Source organism: Saccostrea cucullata, unplaced genomic scaffold (genome assembly GCF_032062105.1).
Source record: "Saccostrea cucullata isolate Sc308-1 unplaced genomic scaffold, CSIRO_AGI_Scuc_v1 ctg8696, whole genome shotgun sequence".
Taxonomy (NCBI): Eukaryota; Metazoa; Mollusca; class Bivalvia; order Ostreida; family Ostreidae; genus Saccostrea; species Saccostrea cuccullata.
This window is the reverse complement of record NW_026926663.1, coordinates 1-21,478: the sequence shown is the minus strand read 5'-3', so window position 1 is coordinate 21,478 and position 21,478 is coordinate 1. Positions and strand designations below refer to the sequence as shown.

At 31.9% G+C, this 21,478-nt stretch overlaps 1 protein-coding gene across 1 annotated transcript; it reads right to left on the bottom strand.

The window, feature by feature from the left end:
* Positions 1–3,994: 3,994 nt before the first annotated feature.
* On the bottom strand, positions 3,995–18,491 carry LOC134272362 (uncharacterized; the record flags this gene model as incomplete). Its single annotated transcript, XM_062754610.1, has 9 exons — positions 3,995–4,211; positions 4,549–4,648; positions 4,913–5,012; positions 5,494–5,751; positions 13,854–14,038; positions 14,210–14,393; positions 15,271–15,426; positions 15,926–16,292; positions 18,286–18,491. Coding segments are annotated over 9 exons (1,770 nt in total), but the record flags the coding sequence as incomplete, so codon positions are not given.
* Positions 18,492–21,478: the final 2,987 nt, after the last annotated feature.

Here is a 21,478-nt window from a genome sequence, read left to right as displayed (position 1 = left end):
ATAATCTTTATGGAAATCAATAATATTGGCAATATAATGCTGATTAATTTCTTATGCATTACAAAGAGACACATTTAACATACGCAAAGAACTAATTTTGTCACATGAATCAGCACCAGCATTTAAGCAAAACAGCATCCAGCCAGCATGAGGATCAGCATTTAAAACAGACCATTGAATTATGTGCTTTATTTTCTGTTTAGACTACCAGTTAGTTAATGTGACTTATATCGTGATATCCTCTGTGAAATGGCAATTTTGAAAAGAGCTTTTGTCAATTATTTTCTTTCTCACATTTTTTCTTCTATGCAAGAGACTTAAAAAACATTTATGCCTCTTCTATAACAAGTGTTTTTTAACACTTATATACCTCTGTTAATTCTTCGCCGCACCAATGCTTGCCCCAGAATTCATCCTGATGATGTTGAGAAAAAATTGTCTAAAATAAAATTTTATTTATTTTGACTAGACATTTGAAAGACACTTTATGATATTTACAACCTTACTTTCAACAAAAAGTACAAAAAGTTATATAGCATTTAAAAATACACAATCTTTATGAAAGATGGTGTAACAAATTAAAAGAAAAACACTAGAAATATTTATAGTTGCATATGCAAACAAAGATTTTTTTCCTTTGTAAAAAAAACACAAAGGATACCCACCTGAAAAAATACTCTTTTTCCCATTTTCAGTGTTGTTTGATTTAGAACTTAACAAGGACATTCACACAAGAAGTTTTCTTTTTTTAAATAGATTTTGTAAACTTTCTTTGATGCAAAGGTTTCTAAGCGTGATGGTAAAAGAAGTGAAAATGTCATAAAGATTAATAAAGTTTGGGACAATAAACTTTTTTGAAAATAATTATTCAAGTAGCAGTTCTATCAGATTTGAGGGAAACTAACCTTAATTCTTTATATCTGTACAGCAGGTAGATAGTCTCAGTGATATCAAGAAAACATTCTAGGATTTCAAGTATAAACACTGCTAAATTTATTTCCTGGTTATCATTATTTTTGAACATGGAATAGGCGTGAATAGCAAGGAAGGCATCGAAAAAAAATCCGAATACTTTTGTCAAAAATTTAATCCATGGATTTTTAATATCTTCACAAAGAGTGATTAAAAAGAAAATCCAAAGGCAAACAGTGGAGAATACACACAAAGTAAAAAAAGCTATGCTAAAACCATTTTCTGCAAATTGTTCCATGTTTTGTAATGTAAAGAACAAAATTTCACCAGAAGTATCAGACGCACTCATGAATAAACGGATTCGTGGTGAATTTTTGTTTAAATCAATATATTCCATCAAAGAAAAGAAAAGCGTTATTAAATCATAGGCTTCCTCGGAATCTTCTTTGACATTCTCCTTGTTGTTCTCCATTGTTTAAAATTTTCTCTCGTTATATTTCACTAACTTTAAGTATGAGGCGTTCTACTTTATTAGCTGCACACTTATTGTGTATTGTCTGCTCAGATTGCGTTTAATTCCACATACTTGGACTTAAGATATCAATGTATATAGACAAAACTAAGGTACAGCATAGCAACACATGTTGACGTTCAGGCAAATGATACACAAGGGCAATCTTACATAGATACCTTTGATTGGATTTCTTCAAGAAAAAGATCTTTAAAGCTATTGCTTACAAAGAACAATGTTCGCCTCGAATTACATTTGGGCCAGAGATTTAATTTGAAAAATTGAAGTTTAAACTGAATCAAAGCTTTATAGTGGAAATAAATATTGGATATAATTATGCTTGCTTAAAAAATAAACCAAACGTTTGAGAATGTGTCCCCGTAAAACTCTTTTATGGCAGTCAAAACATGCGTGGATTACGTATTTCCGAAAGAAATTGATAGAAATATGAACTACTTAATTAGCATTTTTTTCCCAATAGAACCACATCATATCACCACTTAGAGTCCAAAGACAGCTACGTCAAAAAGTATAAAGTTGCTCGCCATGTTAAAAATCGAAATCAAAAGAGCGAAATAAGCTGCAAAAGTCAACTGACTCGGATCTTTCTTTTTAAGCGTATGCCAATCTTTAACATTGTGTTTTGAAGTCAAAAGATCGGTTTCAATAAGTATTTAGTAACACGATGATATCTCGTCAAGAAAACTATACTGATGCAGAAAAAGGAGAGACAGGGAAACAATGACGTTGTCAAAAGTCATCAAACAAAAGGCGATAGCTCAGGGTCATCATTTTAACAATGAAATAGCAAAAAGGTTGTTTAAAGCCCATCAAAAAAGATGCTTGAGTTTCTGATGGGTACCAATTGCGCCCCATTACTAACAGATCTATTTCGTATTCATATAGAGCAATCATTTTCCAAAATCTTATACGTGAAAAGAAGATAACACTTGATTCTACTCGACATTTACGTAGATATATCGAAGACGTATTGTAAATTAACAATAGTTATTTCTATTCTATGTCGATACGATATAACCAGGTGAACTTGAGGTAAATGATACCAAGTTTCTAAACCGAGGTTAGTTATTGAAAGAGAAATTGATGAAACAAGAATATCAACAGCCTTCTTTCAAGTCATCATTTCGTAAGTTCTATGGTCGATACAATTTATCAGCTAACTGACGTTTTTCATAATAATTGTATGGTCAATATATACACATTAAATCATCGAAGGATTTTCCAGTTAAAATAAAAATTTACAACATGACACTGATCCAATTTCTGGTTTTTTTAAGTCCGTGTTTCCTCTGCTTCAATTTTGTATTGTTTGGTGGACTTTTTAGCTTGAATACTGTTCGTTATCTCCACATATTTCATTTCAGTATTAATACCAATCTCTACATTATTTCAGTCCTGAATAGCTTTCCGTTCCTCCAAGGATGACAAGTAAAGCATGGCAGCTACTAACGATGGACAGTGTATGCTTACGTCTTTGCGGCACCTGATCCAATATTTGATTACTGAAAAAACTCTTATTTACTCTGCTTCCGATTTGAGTTTGAGTTTTGAGCTTGATTAATGTTTGTTATTTTTTAGCTCCATGTATATGTACGTAGTTTTAAAAGATGATGTGTTGTTATCATCATATTATTCTGTCTGTCTATCGACATGATTTTGTTAGGACATTTCCTTTGAGTTTGCTGAATGGATTTGTTCAAATGCCTCTTTAATCATTAATTATTATTCACCATATAAAAATGTTCATCTATTACTTTCATCATATTTTCTTCCTTTTACATGAATTTGTTTCAAACTTCAATCTATTCACATTTCAAATTAATGTAATGTATTTCAGATATGACTTCCTCACTTGGGTTCATTAGTTTCGAAACACACAATCAAGAAATTACCTGTTGGCACATCTGTAGAAAAATATGAAGTCCAGGAACTATACACTTTAACAAATATGACAGATGGTTAAAATGCATTGATTTTTATTATCTACTAAAATATAAGCAATATAAGGATTTAGTATACTGGATGTTTTAGGCTATGCTGGCTAAGCTCATCATTCATGAATTATGATTGACATAATAAAAAAAAATGGAATACCCCTAGATGCTTAAATACTTTTGGTGATTTTGTCTTTTCTTAAAAATAACACAGAGGGGTAAGTATATCTAATCGGACATTTCTTACTTTCTTTGTTCTTGCATCTTAATTAATCATCTTAATTGTTTATTAGCCTCTCAGGATAAAAACTTGTCGAAATTTTCATTTCTCTCATTAGAATAAACTATTTTAAAAAATTTCAAGGAAACAACATTTTTGATTTATTTCCCAGCTTAGAAATACCTGAAAAAAAAATTAAACATGATGCTTCACAGTTTCCCATCAAGGATTTACCTATTAAACAGTATATACATGATACATGTAGATCTATATGCAAATCCTATTGTAATCATGGAGAAGGTAAAAATTCAAAGAATCGCTCTTCGATATATGAACGTAAAATTTCGTTCCAATGTGTAGCTAAGCATTTGGATTCAAATAAAGCATGCTGTAAGGTTATTAAAACGGTCCAGGCAAGGTGTTCTCATATTCCACTGGAATATTTGAAGTTTTCTCTCTCAGTGACTCTGAAATTGATCCAATGTTCTCCGGTTTCGACGTAAGAGTATCATATAACGGGGATTGGAAGTGAATATTATCTTGTGCTAGTGCCTCATAATTTTCAATGTGTGGTTGGTTTCTAGCCACAGTGCCAGCAACAATTGAAGCGATGCTAAATAATAATAAAAAGTAAAATGTAAAATTTATGTTCAAAGTAATATTTTACAAAACATTATATAGGTAGATATGTGAAAAAGTTTAAACATTTATTTTGTAACATTAATTTCGTAGGTCAGCTGTATCAGAAAGACACTAATAAAACATGTACTTTTTTCAAAGATGACATCGTAATCCATTTTTTTTATTTGTGTTTGGTTCAAAATTTAACATCAACATTTCCCCTCAGATTCCGTTATTTTATTTCCAGATCCAGAATGCAACTTTGTTTCTCTCAGATATTTAATGTGAAAAAAAGGAATGCTGAAGAAAAAATGGAATTTTTATCGTACCAGGGTTTTGCAGATGTACGCAGCTTTCTATAAAGTATGACGCTGACTATACTAATGACAAGAAGGACAAACAGACTGATACCCAGAGGAAGAAGAATATCTAAAAAAAAAAGTAATATATTATTTGGCATTCATAACTTACTTAAAAAGCTAATCTGATTATCAATAAATAATTGGAAATTCCTAGTAACATTAAATACATGAGATAAAAGAATTAAATATTGTGGAAGCAACCGCTTACAATCGAGCATTAAAAGCCTTGACTCTCAACGTTCTTAAGCATACATCAACATTTTCTTGACGAAAACGTGTATGATAAAACTAGAGAAGAATACAGAGAACAGAAAATAAAACAAAAAATTACCTCCGATGGTCTCTTCGTTCTTTGCTTTCAAATCATGTGGAAAAGTAGATAATCGTTTATTCGTTGTTTGCTCCGGAGTGGTGGTCTCTGGACAGGGCCTCTATAATAGAAATTGTAAAATAATTAGTTTTTATTTAATATTTAAACTAAGATAAATGATTTAGGGATGCACATATATGCGTTTGAATATTTAAGCACATACGCAACGTAGATTGAACTTTATTGTGTTTCTCCTTGGATATGAAGAGTTCCAATACCTCAAGGACCTGTGTGCTACTCTTTTAATATCTATATTTTGTTTTGCACACTTCTTCTTAAACAATGAAAAAATCTATAATAAAAGTTCAGTAATTTTTGTGTATTTTCTTGAAATTATTCAAGAATTTTCATCAATTGATTATTTTGCAAAAACTCCTGGTAATGCATGCTCATTTCTAGTCTACGAATATCTAATGGCACTTAAATTTTAAATTAGAAATATCTCGAAAAACTCTCAGTAGATAAGGTACGTTGCGTATGTCCTTGATATACAATTACCTTCTAACGAACAAAAATAATCATCATTTATATGTTTTAATTACCGTCATATTGCATTCGAGTACTTTTGCATTGCAGCTGTAACATTCGTCATTGTATATGACTAATGACATAGATTCCCCATAGTTGACATCATCATATGACAGACTAATATCAAAACCATTCCCATATACAATTTCGGTCGGGGATCGTTTTCTTCTTCTCAAGCTACTTGGAAAGACTGCCTTTATAACTGTAGGTCCCATGTACGTGGCTACCGTTGTGTGCGTAGACAGCATGGCCACCTCATCATTATTAGTTATCTATAGAAGAGATAAACATATTCATAAGATGAATAAATGTTTAGTTTATTAGATATGCCAGGGCATTAACGATACTGAATTTCACGTTTTTTGCATTATTACACAAGACAACAAGTTCGCAATAATTTAATCTCGTGTATAATTATTCTTTAAGAACATATACAGCAATATCCACAATTCTTTAAGAAAAATTACAGTTAAAGACTATATCGCGAAAATAAGGTGTAGATCTACAGTACTTGGATAAGTTGGATAGTTTTAGCATATTATGCATAGATTATCCCACGTTTTCAATAGCCGTTTATGTCCCTGACATGTCCAACAAACTAACAACGATTTCTAATTCTTATATACACAATGCATTCGATCTTCATGTACATAGATCCTCCCACTGACATGAGAAATAATGACAGCCTCGAGCTCGGGAAATTGACATGCATAAGAGACACAAAGTCTTGACTTTTACTATGTACTTGACGTAATTTACATTTAGTTAGAATAATCGAAAAATCAACATAAATTTATTGAACCTGGAAATGTTGTTATTTTCTAAGCAATGAATGTGAGGACGATGCAGACATGTTCATTGAACAACAAGAATCAATGTCATATGTCAAGGCCATTCAAAGTTTTCTTTTCCTATCTAGCGCCCATGATGGTTTTTAAAACCCACCTAGCTATTCTAAAAAATATATAAGCGAAACATTAACACACAGACTTTATGACGTCAGAGTCTGAAGCATCTGCTCCATTTTTGGAAATTTTTACAAGTAAAAGACGTAAATGCTAAACTACTTAGGTAGCAATATATCCTTATCACCTGCAGATGGGGTTTATGTCTCCCATTTGATTCGATATGCCAAAGCATGGTCTACATTTGAACACATTCTTAAACGGGGAAAGCTATCGGCAAATAAGTTGATAAAACATAGATATCAACAGTCTCTAGGGAAGAAATCGTTTCGCTAATTGTTTGGTCGATACAATTACATTGTCAATAAATACAACCTAATCATTGAATCAAATGCTGACTGATATTTATTTATACTTATTGCAAGGACATTATTTATACACTAACTTTTCTAACTTTTTTGTTTTTCCTAATCAAGACAATGAGAACACGTCGGGTGTGACAGGTCGGCAGGGGATGCTCACTCCTTCATGGCACTGCAATATTGTTTAAGGTTCGCGTTTGCTCTGACTTGTATTGTTTAAATGGACTTGAATACTATTCTTTCTCTCTCTCTCTTTCAATGTTTCATATTTTAAAAAATAACGCTTTCATAAATCTATATTTGTCATAGAAAGATCAATTCCTAAGCAAAAGCAAAGTATTCAATCTTTATAAAATCTTATATGAAATATTCAAACATTTCGTATGGAAAACGTGAGAGAACGCAAAGATTTCGACCATAATAATTAATGTCAAAACCCCTGTTGTTTCTTTTAATATAGGATGTCAAAAACCAAAGACTCGCAAACGCTTAAAAAAACACAGAACAAGAGATCCAAGGGTCTTAACGGCCATCTGGGTATAAAAAGGTGATAAAGAATCTATAAGAATAAAGATAAGCCAACGTAAACTGATAAGTAAAGCATTTATTGACCAAAAGCAATAGAATCAATAATTCTTTTGATAAAATATAATCATGGATAAATGAAGCAATTTCCAACGTTTTCAATATCAAACCTCAAAGATCCATTTACTTTCCCTTTAGTCACTATCACCATGCAAATTTAACATAAAAACTAATCTTTCCCTACATATATATTGGTTTGTGTTGGACTTTGAAATGTATAAAGATAAAGCATTTTTAATCTCATTTTTATTATTTATTATTTACAGTTATCTGTCTGAGTGACTAAAGTGACATAAAAATCTTGGAATGACCTAATATATGATACAACTGTATGACATACCGAGTCATACTTTGTATTTGTTGCTTAACGAGGCCCAATCTAGTTGGATATTACGAAAACGGAATGATAAAAAATTTTGATTCTTGGAAATAAATTTGTTTGTATTATGCTAAGAAAAATTAGAATGAAATTTTGTTACATTGCCTTTATTGTAGTCAAATGGGGTCATTATCAAGATATGGACCATTTTTCGTGTTTTTATACACAATTACATACTAAAACTCCTCAATAAACAAAGGAATTGACAAATTAACAAAAATAAATGATGAAATGTTTTGATTTTCACATATATCATGCAATTCACATCCCTCTTAAAAAATGAAAAGAAAATCGGAGGTAGCCTTTATTGCAGTGAAAAGGGGGCATATCAAAACACAAAAATAGGACTTATTTTATCCAACTTTATGCTAGTATTTTATATGCAATAGGTTTAACTTTACATTAATCAACAAACGATTGTAATACTGTATAAGTTTCTAAAAATTAAATCATTCTTACATTATGGCATAATTTTCTCTTTATGCTCAATAAAAAAAAAATGGTGAGTATAAACACTTCAATGTTCAAGGAGAAAGACTAAAACGTTTACTTTTGGTTGCAGTTGGATTTTTTTTCTAACTCACAAATTGAAATAAAACAAGATAAAATTAATGAATATGTTCCAATAAATTGATACCTCAAAATAAATTATGTTTCAAAGTTGTTTATAAATTAAGTGCCTGTCTCAGAGAAAACCATGCAAAATGGTCCAGAAGCAAGTTTCTCTGATCGCCTTCAAACTTTGTGAGCCGAATCTAGCATGCATGAATGAAAATCAAACAAATTTTTATCGGGCTGATTAAACTCATATAAGTTTTATGGCCTGTTACTAAAAATAGCTCATATGCAACAAAATTAGAGGTAATTTTTTAAACATTTTAGTCATATTTTGAGGAGAAATAATATTGCAATTTTACAAGTTAATTAGATATTCTTTTTTGTAGTAAAAGGATAAAGGTTAGTTCTTCACAAATGCATAGTCAAAATAATTTACATCCATTTTGTTTTAGTGCAAAAAGGTCATGAAATTGGCACTTTTCCAATTTTTGGAAAAAGTGACAATTTTAGGTAGAATTGATATTGCTGTAACAACCAGTATTTGAATCCAATAAATGTTGTTGCTTATTGTTAAGGATGCTTATGTTAACAACATGTGAAAAAACTGTCGTTGGCAAATATATATTTTAGAAAATATTGAAAGTCAAAGTTTGTTAAATTTTCAAATCAAAAATTTTAAGAACACAGTAAACGTTAATTATAAAGTACCTAAAAACTTCTCCAAAAATAAAAAAAAAAATATTTCTGGATTTTTTTATATCATTACTTCAGAATTTAGACATGCATTGCTCTCAATTCAATAAATAATGACTGAATCCAAAAAAAGAATACATAATAAAAAGGTGGGGGAATTTATGAATTCCTTATAAACCATTACATGGATAATGTACAAGCCTTAAATTTAATAACCATTTATACACATTTGCTAGATAGTAACAAAAGTGAACACATCATTCATCATACTAGTCATTTGATCAACATATTCATTTGAGTTTGAAGGGGACGACCATTTGATTCTGAGGGGGGGGGGGGGGGGGGGCTGGCAGATTTTAGAAATAAATAACCTGTCCTTGAAAATGTTGAAAAATAAATAATCTGTCCTCCACTGCAAAGAAAATAAATAATCTGACATTGACTGATGATATTCAAATATTGTGAGAAATACCTTTTTTTATTTCAGTCTAATTTAACCTCGCCATCTTCAATTCACCAATTTTTTTTGGCTTGCTTCGCTCGCCATTTTAAAACCAAATAGTATTAATAAAATGAGATAAAAAAAAATCCTTGTGCACGTAACACAATGGCCAAATGCATCAATCCGATTGGCAATATTTTATATAAATGTGAGAAGAAAGAAGATGAATGTATGACCATGATGACCACTACCACAAGCATCATTGATAAGACAATACTTGCGGTATAGACTGGATACTAGTAGTCAGTTAACCTACACGACAATGTGCACTCAGTTGGTGTGATGAATCACATAAATACAAGCCAATTCTTATGCACGGAAAAAAATAAATTTTCTTGTAAAAAAATTATACCTACACTGTAGCAATGTTAATATAGCCCAATTTTTTTTTATCTTTTAAGAATCACTGGCGAATTGAAGGGGGACGTGGGGAGGGGGGGGGCATGCCCCCCTCCTTAAAATTGTCAAAGTATGATAATAATAATGCCATACTTTGGTACAATACCACTATTCTTGTGCCTAATTTTACTCTTAAAATACACGAAAAACCAGGAGTTTCCGGGGGTTTGCCCCCTGGACCCCTTTCAATCAAATAAATATGACATGACTAGCATTAATAATGTTATACTTTGGTACATAACTAACAAATACCACTACCTTTGTGCCTAGTTTTACTCATAGAATACACAAAACACCAGTAGCTTTCGGGGGCTTCGTCCCCTGGGCCCCCCACAAAGGGCTTCGTCCTGGACCCACTACATCCGGAACACCTCGGGCCTTTCACAAAATTTTCTGTGAAAGGCCCGAGGTGTTCCGGATGGGGCCCACTAGGGGCCTTTTGGCGGTCCCAAGACCCCCTGTCTATAGGATGTTGTCCACCCCCACCCCCAAATAACAAATCCGCCCATGATAATCACTTGAAGGTATTAATTTATCAAGGTACCTTAAGACAAAGAAGAAAATAAATAATCTGTCCTTGATACTCTTGAAAATAAATGAATTTCCCTTGACTGGCATGAAAATAAATAATCTGTCTCAACAAAATTTGCCGACCCCCCCCCCTTAATTCAGAATCAAATAGTCATCCCCTAAGAGGAACAATGTCTACAAATTTCAAATTTCATCAATACAAACATTGGAATATTTCAGACAACTGCTTTTTTTTATTGATTTTTTTTTTGACGAATGAAACAATACGTACATTCTCTTCTTTGTGAGCTTTTCAACTCAACTTGAATTCTTCTACAATTAAACACAATCTGGACAATTTACTGTTCTCTCACATTCTTCCAGGGACGTAGCAACAAGGGGAGGGGCACGAAATAGGATTTTCGACTTTGATGAATATAATTTTCGATTTTTTTTCCCTTGTCAACTTTTTCAGGTAAGTGAAAAAAATTTCTCTGGTCCCCCCCCCCCCCCCACACTTTCAAAAACCATGTTAAGTGCCTGTCTTCATACTTTGAAATGAAATATTATTGTAAATTTCAAGGGCAAAGGTGTTTACATGTATCATGATTAATTGTCCCCCGCTTAAAAGTGGAGGATATTAATTTGGGTCTGTCTGCCCGTCCGTCTTTCTGTCTGTCTGTCTGTAACGCTTTCGTTTCCACACGATATCTCGAGAATCCTTTGAGCTTTTACAATGAAATTTTACAGAACAACTCCCTGTGGCCTAAGGAATAACCCTATTGATTTTGAAGTCAAAAGTTCGAAGTTAATGGTTGTAAATTTATACATTTTGTCTGTGTGTAACACTATCCATTCCGGGCGATATTTCAAGAAGATTTTGAGCTTTTGCAAAACTCCCAAGGACCTCTCTCACCCTTCTCAAAGTCCCCCCCCCCTGTTTGTTTTATTAGTATTTATTGTATTACATGTCGCTATTTTTAGAACAGGGGCATGAGGAGACTTATAACGTATAAAACAGGTTCTCGGCGGGTTTTATATTCTTATTACATTCTTGTACATCTATTAGAACTGTTTATGAAAGGTTAAATTAGACACCATGCATTGTATAAAATTTTGACAATTATCGAACGTGAATATAAACAGGTATGTGACTTCATCTTTGCATATAATTATCGCCAGGTTAAAGCGGTTCCGTTGTGTAGTGGTATGTTTCTCGCTTCACATGTGAGAGGTCCAGGGTTCGAATCCCGGACGATCTATTTTTTTCCGAATTTTTTTTTTTTTTTACTAAATGATAGTTTTCAGCATGTAAAATGAAAAATTTATGAGGTCAGGCTTGTACAAACTCATGAAATCATCATTATAGTGTGATAAACATTCCACATAAAAAGAATCTTCTATACACATAAAAAGAATAAGCAATCAAATCTTTATAAATATCCATATTGGCATATTTTATTTGCTTCAGTATACATGTATACTAATTCGAGATTTCCCGCACAAGTCACAGGCGCGTAGCATCGTTTTTGAAAGTGTGGGGGGGGGGAGCAAGAGAAAATTTTTACTTACCTGAAGAAGTTGACAAGCAAAAAAAAAAGGAAAAAGTTTGCGTGAAGTCGAAAAAATCCTATTTCGGGGGGGGGGGGGGGGGGGGGGGGGGGGGGGGGGTAGGTAAACTTTTCCTCAGTGTTAACTACTTTCAGTACCAATTCTAATACTACATTTTCAGTTCATCACTAAAAGTGAGGGGGCCAACCAGGCTTTAAATTGACATTTCCTATAGTATGAGTAAGGTTGGGAAAAAAGTGGGGTGGGGGGCAGGGCCTCCCTGCCCCCCCCCCCCCCTACCCCTGTTGCTACTCCCCTGATTCATAATATGAAAGCGGTTTTTAGAATCAGAGGAATCTCGGATTACATGTATACATTTGATAATTCTACAAATTCAGTCAAGGGGATCCGTCTCCCCACCCCCTCCCCTCGAACTGCACATTGTTTACTTTTGCCCTTACCATGCTTACGGGAGACATATAAATTCTCTGAATTAGCTTGTTTCAAGTTTACGGTGTCCCAGGCTTGACAAAAAAGACTTAATACACTCTGAGAACTTCAAACATGCTAGACGTTTTTCGGTGCTTCTGTCACAATCAACTACACGAGATATTCCTCTGTTTCATGACACGAATCTAGGAAAATTTGTGAAAATCACATCCTTGTGAATTTTTACTCATTTTGTTTGCATTAAATTGTGAGTTTTTCCATAGAAAGTTGACTGCTTTTATGTGTCATTATTAATTTCCCCCATAGACATTTTCCAGTGCAATTATTTACCTTTAAAGAAGGAGAGTTGCGCAAGGGGACCTAACTCTGACTAGGCAAATGCAAAAAAATCTAGATATTAAATAAATATTAGTATTAAAGGCATTTAAATGAAAAAAAGTTTTCTTTTCTATTAATAAACAATTTCTAAAAATTTAGTATGTCATGAAAATACCATTTAATCATTTATGTAAAATTTTTTTTAGCATGAAATGGCATGTTTTAATATAAGATTAATATTGAAAAATTCACCCGTAATTGGAATTTTTTTCTGTGATGCAGAGTTGTTTGCCAACGACAATTTTTTAATATGTTTTTCCTCTATATTGAATAAATTCAAAACAGTATAATTCAAATAAAAAAATCATCCTCGCTTCAAGATACGATTAAGCAAACTTTGAAAAAAAAAGCCTTTATTGCTAAAATCTAGATTCTTTGTATATTCCCTGATATGATGTGGCTAAATACAAAATATATATGTAAATTTTATTAAATGAATATAATTAACTACTATTGCACTTTCATGACATATGCAACATTGAAATAAAAATTATAGCAGATATGTTTAAAAAACGCACTTAAAATGCATCATTTTCAATGAATGTCAATGCTCGTTTAACACTTTTTTACAGGAAAACAAATAATCCCCGTTACTAAAAATAGAAACAACTTACGACAAAATGTAAATCATATTTTAAGTCATTTGTACCAAATCTTTATTTGTATGGGTCACTTTTAAATTAACTACGATAATGCATCTGGACAATTTTTTTCAATTTGCATGGTTTTCTCTGAGACAGGCACTTAAGTAATAAAACAGCCAGAATGAGCCAGCTTTCAACAAGCAGATTTTAGAGCAAGATCCGCGAAATATTTTAGCGCAATTTGACGTCATTTTAATTGTGACGTTATTGTATTCAATTGTGACGGCAGTCCAGGGTACTGTGACGTGCCTGAGTCGACGCTGCGTTAAAACGTATGCGCAGATCAACTAGATCGGGCCTCGTTAAGGAAATATACACCGACAGTTAACTCACAAAGCATCGATCATTTTTGTTTGGTTTTGTCATTCTTTACTTTTTCCATTTACGTCCATTTGTTTTATTTTTGAATTGATAAAATTGTTTAAACTTACCAATCAAATATTACATATAATACATACCAAAAAATACTTTAATTTTACGGAGACTATTTCCGACAAAAAATGGCCGTATATGTTCGTCTTCGCACAAGGTCTTTTGGTAGTTTTGCACAAGCCATTTTCCGGTAAGGTAGTATTAACGGGAGGAGATGCTTTTTCATGTGAACAGTCAACATCCACAAACAAATCATCACATGTACAGACACCTATGTGCAATAAATTTACTACATTTAAGTTTGTTTCCCATCATGCTGTAATATATGTTTACATGTATACAATCTGAATTACTTACTTAATCTTTTTTTCCAATTTATCTTGCATTCACATTTGATTCTTTCGCAAAAAAGCATATAAACAATGAAATGAAAGTCATTTACCTTCATTGCAAATACCATTACCCGAGCAGTTATTCGGACAAGCAAGTTTACCAATTGTTTCAACGACTGACAATTCTTCTTTACTACTGGTCTCGTAAAAGACTTCGTATCTCTTGACCTCCCCAAAACATGATTCTTTAAGTGATTCTATAGTATGACTCAGAAATTCTGTCGTTCCAGCATCCTACATGATGGAAACAAATATTTACTTGGACATATTTAAGGTCAGTGAGTTATATATCTAATAAACATACATGTATATTCAATGATAAGCAATATATAAATTCTGCAAGCAATACATGGCGCTGAAGAATGACGCATAACTCGCTTGAGTATTCAAGACGTTCATTGGCATTTAATTTAAACCTGTTGACAGAAATTCAAAGAAACATACCAGCAATTTAAGCATGGTTATTCTTTTTGCCAAAATAATTCATCTGCTTCGATGTATACAAAATAAACATGTATACCGCAGTATCGCAAAGTTACAGGTATTGCACATTGTGAAAAAAATTTAGTAATAATACCTAGACCAAACCAGATGGTAAACTTTTTAAAAATTTTGCAATTTGGTGACTTTTTACTATTACTTTCATGTATTTGACTGAAAAGGAAATCCCTAGGTTAGAAATACAAACAAACAAAAAAATAAAAGAATTGGTAGTTATGTGAAATTTTGGCGCTTTTCCAACAAACCATGAGTTCAACTGTTAAAATTTAAATACTTCTGAGATGGCCTCCTCAGCAATCAGGATGATAAACATTTGATTTTTTTTTTTATCTCAAAATAATTAATATAAATGCAATAGTGAAAATTCATTCAAGTAAATTTATCAAAACATCTGGTGTAAAAATAATTAGACTCGGCCTCGTTAAATGATATGAAAAAATTCAGGAATCTGTTAAGAAAAAGAGCAGTCCATTGCCTTATAAATTGAATTTAATCGTATTTGAGTGGTCAGAGTTGATCACATAAAAATGAAATATGGTCTAACGCGATGTGCGCATGATACATGTAGGTATTAGAATATTTAGAGTATATACATATAGTATACAATTACCCTTATATCAAGAATACATTCTTCAATGGCAATACTGGATTTGTTGTCCATTGGAATGTGCTTTTGACATTCTATTTCGGCTGGATCATTTAGTATTGCTTTCTCGCAGACCACTCGAGCAGACTGTTCAGTCCATCCATTATGCCAAGTTGGAGTCTTAATATGAAAAAGAAAATAAAAATAAAAAAGAACGAAAATTGCATAATTATTCATAAAAATAACTTCAGAGATTTTTGTTACTCTTATGTAAAATAAAATTTATTGCAAATGAACAAAAGTTTATATAATGAGATTGTGCTTGTCCATTTATTCTCTTTTACAGCAAACACTTGGCTTTGATCTTTCTAAATACAATTAAATTCTACATAATATTGTAAAGAGGAAATTAAAGATGAATGAACTTAATTGGAACATATGTCTTAAAATAAATAAATAAATAAATTGTACATTTTCCAATACAATCATATAGTTTCCGTTGAAATTCCAATTTCATAAAATAGATGAACATTGAATGAGATAAATTTAATAAATATTAAATACTTAGTTACTTAGTTAATAATTACTTAGAACTAAACGACACCTTGGAAATTATAACATATTTAGTATTTACAAAATATGTTAATTTTCAAAGGGAGTTGAAATATATATAAAGTACCGGTGGAACAAAGTCCGGGTCAAATTCAGAATCATAAGTTAGCGGTGGAGTATCAGTGACGTCATCGGGATCTGCACTCCTTCTGAAGATCTTATGAACAGAACTCATACCGTTGATATTACGTTTGTATCGATTTTCGTAGGTTTCACAATTATATGTAAGATTTGATGCTTCCTGATGGCACAATACTGCAGGAGAGGTACTATTTACAGAACATTTTGCAGTAAAATGACTCGTCAGAGCTTCTTGATCAGCTAGGCCCGACTTTTCAGTGGCACAATCACAGTACCTCTGAAGTTCTAAAAAATCATTTCTTTTCAACACGAGGTTTGGACCAAAAAGACTTTCAGATGAGGCTTGACTAATACTGAAAGAAATAAAAAAAATTCAATGGCACATTTGCGATTCCTGCATGTATAGTAAATTATTTCTGGTTGTAAGTTTAATAAACAATAATTTCTTAGCTCATGTACAACTCCGCGTTTTTCGCACAAATAAACGTCACTTTATTACGCTGAAAAATTGTGTAATGAGGCAACAAAGTAAAATTTCAAAGCGATTGTTTAAGAACCATTTTTTTCACTAACTCAAAACATAATTTACACGTATCATTGATTATTGGAAGAACTCCGATATGCTCTTGCCTGACGGATTATTACAGTTCCAAAATGATTTAATGTTTTCTCGGTGATTGCAACCGTGGTTGAAACTTGTTATTTATTAAAAGTAGGCAAAACGAATACCATGATGTAGAAGTGAAAGTGCAATTTATTAAAGTAAATGATGAAAGAAGTGCTTTTAAGGAAGGCCATACTATTACGGATCCGGTTTTAATTTTACACACCAATATAAAATTCTGATTTTGACTTTATTTGTAATAAAATATTTTGGTTGCTTGAAAATAGTTTAATAAGTATATATTTATTAATTTTAGTGTCAATTTGAATACAAAGCATTTAATATATACTATTTATGCAAATTAACACTTAACACTTTGTCCATAGGATTTATATGCTTTTAGCACACACAGACACAAAATTCTTAATTGCCTTTATGAACCTAAACCCTTTTTTTAAACAAACTAACGTGAGATCTATTTTGATAGATTTTAGGCCTATATCATCTTTTTAGATTTTACTTTCAATTTAAATTTTGTAAATTATGATTGAAAAACTTGATATTCCAAAAATGGGTGTATACGTGTTCAAAGGGCTGTTTTGTTAAATTTTTCTGGTCAATCATAATAAAGTTTGTGTTTTTGTTACCTTAGATATAATTCTTACTTATTTTAAAGAAAAAATGGCATGTAAACAATTTAGATTTTGAGAATTGTTAAAAAAAAGAGATTTTATTCTTAAAGACGTGGACAGATTCAACATCAATTTTTAATGTTTTCCATGGAAGATTTCAAATATTCTCCTGGCAAATGAATGTTGTTTGTTTCCACAAGTTTTAATATAAATTTGATGTAATTTGGTGCATAGCTAAATAAAATATGATATCACACTTCTTTATCTTTAATTTTGGCTGTTGAATCTTTAGAGGTATATACTCTGAGACATGTTGTATGAAAATTAACCTGCAAAGATATGTTTTTATGGGTGTTTTAGTTAGTTCATGAGTTATTAAAGGTATTCAAAATGATCAGTTTGACAGAATATTTTGAAAGTACGGGCTACCTTAATCAAATAAGAAAGGTTCAATTCTGAATCAGAAAGATATCCCGGCAAAATGGAAAGAACTGAGATCCACCTCCTAATTTTATAGTCATTAGTGACCTGTTAAATCCCCTTCCCTAAAACTGGGGTCCCTGTAGATTAATTACTTATAATCTCTGTACGTGTGGCTAGTGAAGATTTCCCCTAGTGATCACAGTGATTCATTGCATCTTTCATGAGCAGACAGTCACAGATCAAATCAGAATCTTCAATAACACCACATTTACATGAGGTTGTGTTTATGTTGGATTATTGTTAAATTGTTGGAAAATCATTCAATAATTAGCAAGAGATTTTCATGCATTATAGAGCAGTGATTTGCATCCTTTTCTTAGCAAAAAATATCAGAATTAAAAAAAAAATCTTGAAAAAAGCCTTTGTTGTATCCTGAAGGACTGTAATATAAATATATTAATATGTATCATTTGTACCCCGTTATAACATGTATAAGCAGACCTATGAATATATTACACTAACTATTTTTGATTTTTAAACTCTCCGCGTGAACGCTATAAGTGAAGCTAATTCGCAGTAACTTACATTTAATTCGAATCAAACTCTCCGTGTGAACAGGGCAATAGATACGTGAATCATTAATTAAACTCGTGTTCCACAGGTACACACATCTTCCTGATTACATACCCCCAGCTCCTCTGAAATTCGAGTTTATTCAACCACATTAACGTAGAGGATCCACGGAGCCTGAAGTCGTCTAACTCGAAACCATTAGGATTTCCACACAAGCCCTCTACATTGTCCTTGTCAAATATAGAAGGGGTTATGTGGATGTTGTACAGCCAATCTCTGCCTACTCTGAACTCAACGATAGCACCAGTTGGCAAGGTAATCTAGTAATAACGACAAAACAAATTGAATGAACAATTTTGAATAACATTTTAAAAGTTAAGTTTTGAAAATATTTGAATTTAAAATGTAGATCCTTAACTTTTTTGGCTAGCAATATTGAAGATCAGTATTTAAAAAAAAATAACTTCATGATACGTAGTTGTTTTCAAGTTTGTCATTTGTCGTTTATTAAAAATTATCCATCTTGAGGGTTATATTTAACTTAATTACATTTATATTTAACAAAGCATAAAATACCAGGTATGTTATAATTGGAGGTAATACAAATCCTCTTGTAGGTCTTTATCCAGTTATATGACGACGCATTTTAATTGGGCTATACAGAAGTTTCATATATTTTATATATGCTTCATTAAACAATCAGTTATGTTTTTATCATTGCATTTGGTGGTAAGTGTCCGTCCTGTTTTCTATGTAATCATTTGTTGCTTTTGTGAATATATGTTTCTATTTCTAAAATAGATAGCGCGATCTTTCAATCGTTTGAATGAAAAAGAAATTCATTTGGTAAATAAAGAAATAAAATTGTTTGAACGTTTTTTTTATCAGTTGAACGATTTAAAAAATCTAACAATTCTTCAAAATCAAATGTCAGTTCGAATATTTTTAATATCCCAAAGAACCAAAATGAATGTGAACTACAATATCTATATTGGATTCCCAAATTTCATAAAAATCCTTACAAAGATAAATAACGGATTCTAGTAAATGTTCAACGATGCCTCTTTCTTTACTCCTCATTAAGATGTGAACAGTAGTGATTGAAAAATTCAACAGTACAACAATGTTTTCAAGAAGTGATGTAAATAAGATGAGGATACTTAAAAAATTCTAAAGAACTTTTGGACAAATTGAAATCACAAGATTCTTTTCAAAATCAACAGCTTAAAAATTTACGCCTTCTTAACTTTATACAAAACCAACTTAATATACAACCATTCCCCACGATAATTGAAGTCCAGGCTTTTTGATATCATTGACATCTGCTTTATCAATAAAAATGGAACTCGTGAAATTACTTTCCTTGTCATTGGTCATTTTCAAAATTTTTTTTGTTAAAAACATTCTGATTGTACACAAAGGTACTCTGAAGTTGACATCAAAAAGATACTCGAGTTTTTGATTGATAATATCTATAATGTTTTCAGAGACGAGGTCTTCCAACAATCTATTGGAAGTCCAATATGTATCAATTGTTATAAGCAAACCTATTCTTATATTCATTTGAAGCAGGATTTGTCCAAACTCTTGAGTTTGAAAAGAAGAAAAAACTTTCTGTGGCCTTCATTTCGACATTTAGATACATCGACATTTGCCAATTAACAATAGTAATTTCAATTCTTATGTCGATACAATAATCCTGGTGAGCTTGCAATATAAGATAACTCCCGAGTCTGAAAAATCTGTTTCATATTTGAATATCTTTCCTCAAAAAGACGTTAATGGTAATCTAACAACCAAACTCTATGATAAACGTTATGACCTTAACTTTTCAATTGTCAACTTCCCTTACTTATGCAGCAATATACCTTCATCACCTGCATAAGGAGTTTATTTATCTCAGTTGCTTCGATACAAGAGCATGCTCTACGTATGAACAATTTCTAAAACGAGGTAAATTATTAACAAACAAGTTGATGAAACAATAATATCAGCAGTTTCGTTTAAAGTCATCATTTCGGAAGTTCTATGATAGTACAATGACGTCAACAAAAACAACTTATCATTCAGTCAAATGCTGACTAACGTTTTTCATACCTAGTGTTAATTATTCCATATTGATACACTGAATTGACGACGAATTTTCCCGTTATTTCCCGATCATGACAAGGAGCTCATAGCGGTTGTGACTGGTCTTCAGGAGATACTCACTCCTCCATAGCATCTGTTCCCACCTATGATGCTTTGGAGATCAGTGCTTGCTTTGCCACTATTTTGTATAGACAACTTTCACATTTACAAATGTTATTCCCCTTTGCGGGGTCAATCCGGGGTCAACCGGCGCAAGAAACTGTTTTACCTCTAAAACCTTACCAACTTTATGGGTCAGTATCTTAGAAATAAAATCTGTATGAGTATGTTCATTATGATTTCCATGTTGCTCCATACTCTGGCGATACAGGTATAGATCGAAATCGTCCGATAATATTTGAAGATTAAAAAAAGTGTGCAAAATAAGCGTTAGGCCGACAAGAAAAATAGCTAGAAATAACTCTAGGAATTGAAATTCGTTGATTATTCTAGTACCGTCGCCCATGTGGCGCTGGAAAATACTCTTCATTTCTTAATAGGAGCATAGAATTAGATTTGCAACCCTCCACCGAAAAGTAGTTTCTTGATATGAGTAAAAATCTTCGAGATGGGCGTTAAACAACAACATTTAAGTAATAAAACTAAAAAGTGAATTTAACGGGAAATTAGAGGAATGCAAGCTCACATCATTTTGTTTAAAAATTTGTAGTGTCATGCTGTGGGCAAAAAGTATTCGCGCAGACATAACAAAGTAAGTACGTTGTACTAGCGTAAAAAGATACTTGTAATAAAACTGTCATATTGATTTTGAAATATCTAAAAATTCACTGTGCCAGTTAAACAAAATTTACCTTTTTTAATATTATAAACATAGTTTGTAATGTGTACGCCAGTGAATATTTAAATGTAATTTCATTCGTTAACTACTGTATATTTAAGGAATCACTGTCTAGTTAGTATAGTATGCCAGGGCATCAACAATAGTGGGAAAGATGGGATAATTTGCATAACGGGCGAATGCATAAATGTCACAGATCTTTGTCAGAAATAAGGAACAGATTTTTGAAAAAATATATTTACAATATTTATTACATTTTTACATCAATATTTTTTTTTTATATTTTACTTGATTTAATAAAAGTTTAAAATAAAAGTCTATATCAATGACTGTTGACTGGTTCCTCAATGGATCAGGAATGGCGCTGTGGCCCGTAAT